We start from the raw sequence: 12,167 nt of genomic DNA, 5'->3' as shown, positions 1-12,167 counted from the left end.
TGTTTGAATCGGCCATTAGTTCTCCATTGCAGACCTTATTTGTGTAAAGCTATAAATTCATGCCTAACCTTTGTGTGTCGGGCATGCTCCAAATTAGTTTGCTGGGGGTCATTCTGGCCGGCTGAACTTGTGTTTTACAGACTATTATTTTTCCATTTTGTAAATATACCCTTTCTGATTTTCTTTAACACATGGTAGGTGGCGGAAGAAGCGCATTAGTGACATACAACGTAGCACAATGACAGGAAAATATGTAATACGGAAGATATGTTTTCATGGGAGGTGTGAGAAGAAAATTATGAGAGGCTTTCTCATCAAAACTGAGGTCCAACGCCCAAGAAAATGAGAGATACGCTGAAATGGAGTATATTGACAATAACACTGAAAGTATAAAGGAGTAAACACAAGAAAATTAGCAATTATAAAAAGTAGTTATTTGAAAAGTACATCTCAGAAACAATGAAGACTTGTTTGGAATCAGTATTTGGGAAATGACAACCAAATCGTTCCGTTTTAGGTACATAAAAAGGCACAAAGCTGTTGCGAAATATATGAATTGTAAGGAAGTTTGAAGTGTACAAGTGGTCTGTATGGATGTGATTGGTCATGCTGTCTAGGGTACTCGAGTGATGCAATGTCCCCAATCCCACAGCAGGTCTGTGATACAAATATAAATGCATCCGCTGCTCTGCCTAGTCATGTCTTCTCATATGTAGGAAAAGCATTGGGAGAACTGTCCACTAGACGCACCACAAACGGAAATCCTCACCATATCACTTCTTGACCATTGTAACATCATAGAGCAAAATCCCTGTCAAACATGTGAGCTGCTAACAAATCACTCTTTAATCGGTTTTGCTCAAAGACAATAAATTCAATCCAGAATCTAGGTCTTGTTCAATCACCCAATGTAGAGCTTGGCCTGCAGATTTTCCAGTCAGAATGGCAATAAATGCACTTCCTCTGCCGAATTGGCAAAGGAAAATTTACTAAAATGTAGGGTATTCTCGGAGAGCATACAGAAGCCGCTGTTATGGAGAAAGCATTTATGGTGGCAAAACACTGGTGGAAAAATGAGTAATGTACATCACGGGCTGCAGAATGTCCACTACCAAATGCAGCCGCTGCAAACATCATCCCAGAGTGGGTGTACAATATTAGTGCTCATGCATCTGCTCTCCTTAACATGATCGGGAAGCAGTTCCCTGTGCATTAGGGCTGCCACAGTTGCCTTTACACCAAAGTCCCACACCACTTCTATGATGGTCTTTCACTGAGCATCTCATCCAGACATGGCGATGGACCAGACAAAGCTGGAAAAAGAGGCTGATTTGTAACCAGACCTCATAGAATCCACTCCAACTTTTGCCAGAAACGGAGGATGTTGTATTGTGGGACTGTAATGTGCAATGCTGAGCTATGCTCAGCATTCCAGGATGCTGGGAGCGTTCTCTCTCGAGTCAGTTGGCCGTTGGCAGGTGGCTGGAGAGGGAGCACTGACAGCATTGACTTGAACCCTTAATAAATACATATGTTTATCTTACGAAGTACGAGGAGTGCTAATTATACTTAACACTGGCGAGGAGTTCTGGCCCCAGGGTTAAGTATCGACACAGTCAGTGCGGAGAACCCACGGAGAAAACGGGGCTCACATAGACTGCAAAGGACGTGACCGCGCTTTCGGCAGGCAAATCACAGAGACTGCTAGGGATGTGACCGCACATTCGGCAGGCAAGTTCGGCTTGGTTTGACAAATGGACAATTATTAGAAGATTGGGGTTATGCTAACCGGTGTGAGCCGAGCGCACATGAGTTAAATGCAGCACGTGACGGAGCTTGATTCCCATAGAAAGACACACGTCACGTTGTAGGGGCAGCCATTTTAGAGTAAACAAGTCCCAATTCCTGTAGAAACAGTAGAAACAGTACAGAATGTGATGCAGTAGTGGGCGTTTTAGCAGATTAGGATGGTTTTCATTTAATATATATTAAGGGACAGCAATGTTTCAGTGATACACCAGTGGAGGAAACAATGGAACAATGAACTATTATAAAATATTATATTACTAAATAAGTTAAGTTTGACATCGTTTAAGTACTATAAAAAAAAGAAGAGTGCATTATGTACTGTTTTGAAAAGGAAGGGGTCATTACGTACTGTTTTGGGGTGATTATGGAAGGGACTGTCATTCTCCTGCCTGTATTCTTAACACAACCAGGAATCGCACAGATTGAATGAGAGGGGTGGTTGTAGATTTTTGAGAATTATATCGAAGCTTCGAAGCTCTAGATGGAAGACGGTTTCTACCAACGAGGAAAAAAGCATTATTATTGAGCATGTTAGGCAAGGAAGGCCAACACATATTTAAATACTTACCTACAGCATTGGGCGAGGATGGTCAGCCACTGACTGATGTATATGTGGAGGCTAAAACATGATTGGAGAAGCATTTTGTGAAGGACAAGAATGTAGTGATGGGTAGGTATAAATGTTATACTCAATCGCAGAGGAGTTAAGAAACCATTAATGAATTTGTAACAGGACTATGAGAATTGTCATTGAAATGTCAATTTGGGAACATGAGAGATGAAATGATCCGCGACCAGCTGATAGTCCAGTGTAAAAATAAGAGGATGCAAGAGAGACTATGGGCTGCTAAAAATCCTTCACTACAAGATGCTATAGAATTTGCAAATGTGGTCGAACACTCAGAACAATGTATGAAAGAGATGGAATGAAAAACAACTGATGATAATGTTTCATATGTGGATAAAGACAAGAAGGAAAGTTCAGGCACCAATAAAGGATATGCTGCGAGACACAAAAAATGGTGCTTACAGGAAGGGAAACAACCTTAATGGGAAGATGGAAAAATGTGCACGAGATGTGGCAGTAGTTATCATACCTCCGAGACGAAGAGCTGCTTTGCGGTGGGCAAAGATTGTAACAAATGTGGGCGAATAGGGCATTTCTCACACATGTGCAAGCCGAATAATAAATCTAAAGTGGTGACAATTGATGATGATGGAGAGAGGGAAGAGGTGAATGAAGATGGAATTCTGTGTTTATTGGATGGTCTGGCAGAGGGAGGGAGGCGCAACAGACCAAAAGCTATGTTCACTGAGAGAAACAAAAGAGTTCAGTTGATGGTGGATTCGGGATCTCTGTATACGATTGTACCCAAAGACTTATTTAAGCAGCATTGGCCTGAAGTATGTTTACTTCCCAAAGACATTAATCCGGGAGGTTATCAATGAGAGCAAATAGAAATAATGGGTTATAGGTTAGCCAAGATCGAGTTTCAAGACCGATGTGTACAAGGAAAGGTATATGTGGCCAATAGTGGACCTCCAATACTGGGATGAGAACGTCAGTATGATCTGCATTTGATAATCAATCCCAGGTTACTAAATCAAGTCATGGTAGTGGATGAGATTACAGTAACACAGATCCTGGAAGGGGCAAGTGCAGCGTTATCAGAGAAAATTGGAGAGCTTGAGGGCTAGGTACACAAAATAAAACTTAAACCTTCTGCAACCCAAATTCAACATAAAGGGGGTCATTCTGACCCTGGCGGTCATTGACCGCCAGGGTCAACGACCGCGGGAGCACCGCCAACAGGCTGGCGGTGCTCCCAAGGGCATTCTGACCGCAGCGGTATGGCCGCGGTCAGAAACGGAAAACCGGCGGTCTCCCGCCGGTCTTCCGCTGCCCTGAGGAATCCTCCATGGTGGCGCAGCTTGCTGCGCCGCCATGGGGATTCCGACCCCCTCACCGCCATCCTGTTCCTGGCGGTCGTGACCGCTAGGAACAGGATGGCGGTGAGGGGTGTCCTGGGGCCCCTGGGGGCCCCTGCAGTGCCCATGCCAATGGCATGGGCACTGCAGGGGCCCCCGTAAGAGGGCCCCTAAAAGATTTTCAGTGTCTGCATAGCAGACACTGAAAATCGCGACGGGTGCTACTGCACCCGTCGCACCCTTCCCACTCCGCCGGCTCCATTCGGAGCCGGCTTCCTCGTGGGAAGGGGTTTCCCGCTGGGCTGGCGGGCGGCCTTCTGGCGGTCGCCCGCCAGCCCAGCGGGAAACACAGAATAACCGCGGCGGTCTTCTGACCGCCTAGCGGTATTCTGTTGGGGGAACTTTGGTGGGCGGCCACCGCCGCCCGCAAAGGTTGGAATGACCCCCAAAGTGAGGAGAGTTCCGATAGCAGCCAGGGTGTAAGTTAAAAGGATGCTTCGGGAGATGGAGGACCAAGGCATTATCGAACCAATAGATATGTTGGGTTGGATTTCTCCGGTAGGCATAATGAGAAAATCAGATGGTGCCTTCAGATTTTGTGTGGACTTATGTACTTTGAATCAGAATATAGTCACAGACAACTTTCCACTTCCCAATATCAGTGAGCTAATGTTGATGCTTAGAGGGGGGAAGTACTTTTCTAAGTTAGACTTAAGAAGTGCATATCACCAGATAAGGTTACATGATGATTCCAAACAACTTACGGCATTTATAACAACAAAAGGGGTGTTCTAATTTACAAGAATGCCTTTTGGATTGGCATCTGCAGCAGGAGTATTTTAAAGGATGATTGGTCAAATTTTGAAGGGGATCAAGGGTGTTGTGTATTTTCAAGATGACATTTAGATTTTTTCAAACACTGTTGAAAATCATAACATTGTTCTTAGGAGAGTGTTGGATAGGATAATTGAAGGTGGACTAACGCTTAAGAAAGAAAAGTGCACATTCTGTGTTGAAGAAGTGGAGTATCTGCGGTACACATTGTCTTCGTCTGGCGTGAGGCCGAAGCGGGACGTATTAGAAGCAATAAAAAAGGCGCCATACCCTTTGGATAAAGATCAGTTGAGATCTTTTCTAGGTCTTATCAAATTCTATTCAGAATTTGTGAAAGACTTTGCAGAGAGTACAGAAAGTATGAAAAAATTGTTAAGGAAAATATGGAAATTTGAGTGGATGGATGACCAACAGAAGGTTTTTAAGGGCATAAAGATTGAAATCTGCTTAGCAGGAATTTTAGCTCCATTTAATAACCCATAATAACTGTGGATGCTAGTGCAGTGGGTTTGGAAGCTGTACTAACTCTCAGTATTCCAAGATGCTGGGAGTGTTCTCTCTTGAGTCAGTTGGCCACTGGCTGGTGGCTGGAGAGGGAGCACTGACAGCGTTGACTTGAACCCTTAATAAATACATATGTTTCTCTCACGACGTACGAGGAGTGCTAATTTTACTTAACAGAGGACTCTCCACTAGTGGCATTTCCACCACCAGGAGTGCACTAAATCGGGTGGTTATACTGCCATTGCTGTGGATGGAAGATTCACTATGATCCCAAATCTCCCTTCTCTGACTCAGGCCATGTATTGTTTTCGGTTGACATGGACTTGTGATAACTATTGCTGGTTTGGGCTCTTATGCTGCAGTTCATGTACTGAGGTATGTTGGCAGGCTGCAACCCTTACCACTCCTTACCTTCCCTTTACATGATGGTGGCTCACCTGGTACAGAACAGGGACACAGGTGGTTTGACTCGGGCTCTTCATGGGGGTTGTTTTTATCCACATACACCTTTTCATTTTCAAAAGTTTCCAGTTTCCCATCTGAGCTGGGGATGATCCCATCAGTGGCAGAATTGAGAGGCTGCAAAGAGGAGATTGCAAAGTCAGTCCACAAGGAAGGCTCTTGCATAACTCAGCCAACTTGCCCTTTCCTTCCCTTCTCATTAGCTGATTGATACATAAAAAAAATAAAAAAAACAGACGGGGTATCTATTTCCGTGTAGAGCCTTGGAAATATTCAAAGCAGTGGCTGACTAATCACAATAAAATCAGTTGTGAAAAAATAAAGATAAGGTTAGTCACAGAGGAAAGAGGTGTGATACAGGAATGGCAGGTGAGCAAATGCTAAAAGAAGCCCACCTTATCCTTTTATGTCTACTTTTCTAGAAAAATGGAAATTGCTCTAAGAATTTCTGTCACTTGCGTGAGTGTCTCCCTATAGAATGAAATGGCAGGTAGATACTGTGGCTCGGTGACTGGAGTGAATGTTATTAGGATGATGATTGGAGTATATGCATGCTCCCATTGGTCCATTTAGGTGGCGGTGCTGAGAGAGCCGAGCTGGGGTGAGTTAAAAGTGCAGAAGAATAGCAAATGTTGTATTAGGGTGGCATTATGGAAATTGGCAAATATGCACAGTACTATGTCACTGTTGAAAATGTGGCAATATTTGTACTGCCACTTCACTGTGGGAACTAGAAAAATGGGCATTACTCCCAAACATTGTAGACATTTTTTAAACGTGCTTTACTAGTTCAATCTATCACCTAGATGTTTGTTACTCGGGCATTAGACAGAGTGTACACTAATTGGAATATTATGTTTTGCTACTGGAGCTGTACTGGTTGGATCTATGATAAGTACAAAGTAGATTGGAACCAATAAATGTACGTAAAGTTCAATGGAATTGTATTTATGTGTTGAAAGCTTTAAATTCTAAATTCAGCATTAAGAATATTTCATGAATGTGAATAACACATTTTAAGTAAATGGAAAAGCTTTGTTACTGCATTTCATTAAGTACAACAGGGAGCTGCATTTCTTTCACTTTGCACATATTTCTAAACTCAATCATTTCATAATCACTATAAAGTCAATATTGTTTGTATATGTACTATTAGTCTATGGCCTAAACTACATTTTAGCATCACTTTCAACCTTCTAATGTGATTTAATTCAAAAGGCACATAAGTCGAACTCTGAAATACAAGCACATTTAAATGGCATGTCAGTGCAGCTTTCAATGTTAGTTTTTCACTCTGTTACTCTCATAAATCTAAACTGTCACGTCCTGGTGACTTTTGTGACTCGAGAGACAACACAAAATCTTAAGCTCTGTCAAGTGTCTGTATAGTGATACAAGGGTTAAAGGGTTAGTCAAAGACAGATTCTGCCTCAAAATGTAGCTTTTCAAATATTTTAGGAAAGTTATCACATTTGTCTGGCTCGGTGCAGGAGTAATCGACCAGAATGATGGGAACTCCCAGCACTACAATGCCTTGCCCATGTTCCCTCAACTTGTGACATCAACAACGCAAGACACAGACGCTTGAAGAGTCAACTTGACACATCTGGAAGAGAACAGTTAGGCTTCTGTTCACGCTTACAATTTTAACTCATCTGGAAAGCAGATTTAAATAGTTGTGCTGTTCTTCCATCACCTGCAGGTTTAGTTATGAAGCCAAAGGCTGTTCCTCGCCTCGCTGTTTATGAACTATATAGAGTAATTATGAACTGGAGGAAGTGGGTCTATGTGGATAGAAAACCACATTCTGGCCGAAGACAGACCTGTATCACCAACAAGCTATGTACATCAGGAAGATATTATACATAGGTTCTTCTTTATGAGATAGTTGGTACATGCTGATGAAGCTGATTGCAAAGAATGGAGGTTATTAAGCCCCGGTGTTCACTGACTGACACAGCTATATCAAATCTTGCTAAAGCCAACAGATAACTGAAATTTGCATCAGGGCTAGCAGTGCATCAGTGACCTACTGCAGTCATCACATCAGAGGAGTAAAAAGCTAGTCCCAATGTTAAATGGAGGATGGACCTTCTGATTCTGGAATGGATGAGCACATTGGTAAATACTTGATTAAAGGTAATAGTCTCAAATGTTGAAGTTTACAACACCTAACTTAAAGAAGGATGCCAAGGGCTCCTGGATGACTTCCCATCCACTTATTTGCTATTTTCGGTTCAACAAGATTACGATTTAATGTTAATATGTTTTATAAAGTGCACCACTACCCAAAAAGGACTTCCTGGCACTGAGCATTAAGCAACAGCCTGAATGTTACAACAAGCCAAATAGATGATAATGACTCCACTGGCTGACATCATGTTCACTCACAACTTCAACATCCTCACTTACACTGACAACACCCAACTGATTCTGTCACTTTTGGACAAAACATCCAGAAACAAGTTCATCACAAGCATGAGAGAAGCGGCCACCTAGATAAAAATCTAGTCAACTCAAACTTAACTCGAAGAAGGCTGAATTGGTGGTCTTTAGAAAAGGCTCCTCACCCCGGGAATTCACCTGGTGGCCCACAGACCTGGACACACCCCCACGCCTTGCTCGCAAGCGAGAAACTTCAGAATCATCATAGACAAGAACCTGGACATGACTGCCTAAGTAAATACAGTGGTCTCGTCCTGCTTCAACATCCTAAGGATGCTGAAGAAAATCTTCAATTGGCTACCAGATAACACCTGGAAAAAGATCGCTCCAACCCTCATCACCGGCAGACTAGACTATGGGAACACCCTATTTGCAGGGATAACCAGCCAGCTCAGACGAAGACTGCAGAGCATCCAGAATGCAGTATTCAGACTAGTGCTCAACCACAGAAAACCAAGTTCACATCATACCATACCTCAGGGAACATTTCATGCCCCTAATACACAAGCAAGCACACTTAAGACTCCTCACCTACACCCACAAAGCACTCTAGAACACAAGCAATGCTATCTGAACAGTCACATTCTTGTTCACCAACCTTTCAGACACTTCCGCTCTGCTGGTCTCTCACTAGTACACACCTCACGCATACACAAAAGCAGGGCAGGGGGCTGCATCTTGTTGACTTTCGCAAGAGGTTGAATACCTGTGTTTTTGAGTAAGCCCTCCAGGTTTGGCCTTACACACCTGCCACAGAGCGCCTTGATACCCTCACGGGTGATTAGTGTGCTATAAAAACATGGATAACATAACATGATATAATATAACACAACACCACGTTTTCATGGCTTTCTCAGTGTCAGTATGCATGATAATATGGAAAGGGGGATCTGATGTTAATTGTAGATAAGAGAATCACCAAAATCTGGTGGTCCTGGTAACCTGGTAACTAATGTGTATCATTTGAAAACATGGATACTCTTCCTGCGATGTAGCCAAATGCCTGTTCAGGGGTTTTCCCACCCCCCTAGCCATTCTGGGATTTTCAATGAGAATATCCTAATGTTTTAGGGCAAAACTACTAAAATGCTAAGTGGATCACATAAGGGAATTTAGTCCAGTCCCTAACTTTGATAATGTATTAATAAGATTGCCGATGTCAGTGCCATAGTATTTGCTCATCCCTTAATCTTGTTTGATACCATAGGGTCAATAAGCACTGACAATTTTTTCATCCTTCACTCTCAGATAGTGATTTTTCTAAAGCTTTAATAATAAGTAAGGAGCAATCAATAGTAGGAATTTGATCTGGAGGAATTCGTGCAACTTGCCACTGTACATACAATGGGCCTATGTCATCTAGTCTGTGACTTTCAGATGTTAAGGGGCCTATTCACAAACTGCATTTTGTAGTAGTTTAGTAGTATTACAATTGAACTACTCACATACTAAAAACAAAAGCCATGCCTCCCCCTTTATCAATCTTTTCTGACACAAGTCTCCGCCCACACCTCCATTTTAGAGATAAATGTGGTAGGGACAGAATGTAGTGGCTGAAAAATGAGGAATACATACAACTAAATAGGAGGGGATTAGGGGGGGGGGTAAGGCGAGATTAGGGAAGGGCTAGCAAGGGGTTTAGATAGGGACATGCACCCACCTACAAAAGGTTGAATACATTCACAAACTGCACTTACTAAATTTACTGCAGCCAAAAAGGCCCCAAAACAGTCGTAAAAGAACTTCAGCTAAGACCAGGAGCAGGTCCAGCTGCACACATGGCACTCAAAAGTACTGCAAAACACTTTCATGGAAAATAAAGGAGGTAAGGATTTATGATAGAACCCCATAGGGAATAAAGTCAAAACAATTCTAATATATACATATATAATTTCAAAACATTAAATATAAATATAAAATAAATATTTTATTTTAAAATAATGCAATGTTTTTAATTTAAAATATGTGCAAATATTTTACATAATTGAATTAATTTAAATTAATTATATATGAATTGTAGTAACTTTTAATGTATAATAAATACATATTTTACTTTCAATGAGTATCTATTTTAATAGTAAAAAAACAATTTGAATTAAAGTACATGTATTTAAATTCAGTCCATTTTTTATTTAAAATTAAACCATTAGTGTTGCAAATTTTTTTTTATTTGGCTCTACATTTAAAATAAGTATAAGACATTGATTTACAATATTATGTAAGATACAATGATTTTTTCCTAATTTCTTTAAGCTTTATAAACTTTTCTCAAAGTCTATATAATTTAGCAGAGGGAGTTCTCCTCCCCCGCTGCAGAGATATCTGCCTCTGTGTGAAAATGTATTAATACTAAATTAGGCTCGACCACCTGAATTCAAGGGGTGGGGATGTAAATCTACACTCTGTAGTAAATTTAGGCTTATAAAAGGTGAATAGCTAATAGTCTACTACAAAGCGTAAGAGTGATTTTACATGTGGAGACAAAACAACGTGTACCTTTGTGGATAGCCCCCTTAGTCTTTAATGGTTTTTTAAATCACACTATTTTTATCATAGATAGTCAGTTAAACCAACTAGAAAAAATATTATTTTTGGTTTAAAACCATAATAATAATAATGATAACCTTTTGAAAGAATATGAAAGATAACTGTAACGTAATGTAATATGGTCTTCTCTGTGCTGTCATTCAAACACACCATTTAATTAAGACTTTGCATTTATTTATGAGCTTCGTAGGCTGTCACACTTTGCCATACAGGTACTAAGCAGTACTTAAACAACATGGATCAGAGTGCTGCAGAAGGGTACATTGGCAGTCTCGGTTCATTGGTACTGGCATTCCTTAGTACTCATTAAGTTGTTATAAAAACATGTCATTTTTGTACCACATGAAATATTTCTTTTCACACCATTAAGGTGCTAAACATTGTGATTTAATCAAACATTTATAACTAGGTGATTCTATTCAGTAACATCTTTAGTAATCCATTTCACACTGTGGTGCATGAGAAAGACCTACAACAGGTTCATCCAAGTGACAGTTGGGACCTGGGCTGGACTGGGAACCAAAAGCTGCCCTGTCACAATTACTCAAACCAGCATCCATACATCCGTCCTTCATTCCATCCTCTCACCTCCTCTGTACTTGCTGTCACAAACACAGGGGAGTTGAAAGCCCAGCAGCAGCCCTAGGCCAAGAAAAACAATCCTTCAATGGGGCCATTGCTCCAGGGAAATAACATATGGAATAAATGGCCAGTCCAGCTCAACCAGGACCCAAGTAGACTCTGGGAAGTTTTACTGTGAGATGATGAGATGATGGAAATCTCTCAGTAGAAAGCATAGTCACAGAGGAAATCAGTTTTGCTAATAGGTGTTAGCTTTCAACTGTGTACACAGCAGTAAACATCACCCAGGGGCACTGGCAGAGTCAGCAAATACATATATTATTATTTGACTACTATTACCAAGACACTTTTACTCCAATTTACCATCAATTCAAATACATATGCTTTTGCACAGAAAAAGTAATTACTTTGCCAATCACTACCATCTCTCACTATGTTAACTTCCTCTTCCTAAGGTGAAAAACCCAGTTACTTCAACACCATCACTTCAACCTCTTTATCATTAACTCAAATTCAGACTATAAGCCCCCAAACCAACCTTAAACGTTAGGCTAGCAGTATACATTGTTATGCATTATTTAAATGATAACTGTAAGAAAAAAATCCCCCTTTTGTGTGATCACCCACATTTGTTTTGCTAACTGGTATTGCTGTTTTTTTACTCTTCGCACTGCGGTATGTACTGCTGTCCCCTCCTCAGTGTATGTACTCTGACCCCTAAAACACTGCAGAAGTCCCTAAACCCCAATTTTTATATTTGACTTCTGAGTATTACCATAGTACATGGTGAAGGAAAATACACCAATTGCATGGGATGGTAAATGTTAACTGTGGACTATAGCACATACTATGCCATCCACTAGGTTGGCAAGGAAAACATGGCTTCTGGCCTACATGTGTAGGGTGACTTCAGAAGCTTTTAATCCTCTGGGCAAACCTGAAAAAAGAACCCTTTTGACAGGAAGGAACACTCATTTTAAATGCGAACTAATTCATCCCGAAGTAGGTCTTGTAGCCTACATGGTACAGTGGCCGGTATTTAAAAGTGGAACCTG

The 12,167-nt window shown here is 41.2% G+C and overlaps 1 protein-coding gene across 1 annotated transcript in view; it reads right to left on the bottom strand.

Moving 5' to 3' along the window:
• Nucleotides 1–12,167, bottom strand: part of LOC138259754 (sodium/potassium/calcium exchanger 4-like) — a 505,351-nt gene that overhangs the window by 137,276 nt on the left and 355,908 nt on the right. Inside the window, exon 12 of the mRNA XM_069207641.1 lies at nucleotides 5,514–5,655. Coding sequence (XP_069063742.1) covers nucleotides 5,514–5,655 — 142 coding nt within the window. The remainder of the gene's footprint in view (nucleotides 1–5,513; nucleotides 5,656–12,167) is intronic.

Source organism: Pleurodeles waltl, chromosome 9 (genome assembly GCF_031143425.1).
Source record: "Pleurodeles waltl isolate 20211129_DDA chromosome 9, aPleWal1.hap1.20221129, whole genome shotgun sequence".
Lineage (NCBI taxonomy): Eukaryota > Metazoa > Chordata > Amphibia > Caudata > Salamandridae > Pleurodeles > Pleurodeles waltl.
The sequence above is the reverse complement of the archived record's forward strand: the minus strand, read 5'-3'. Positions and strand labels throughout refer to the sequence as shown.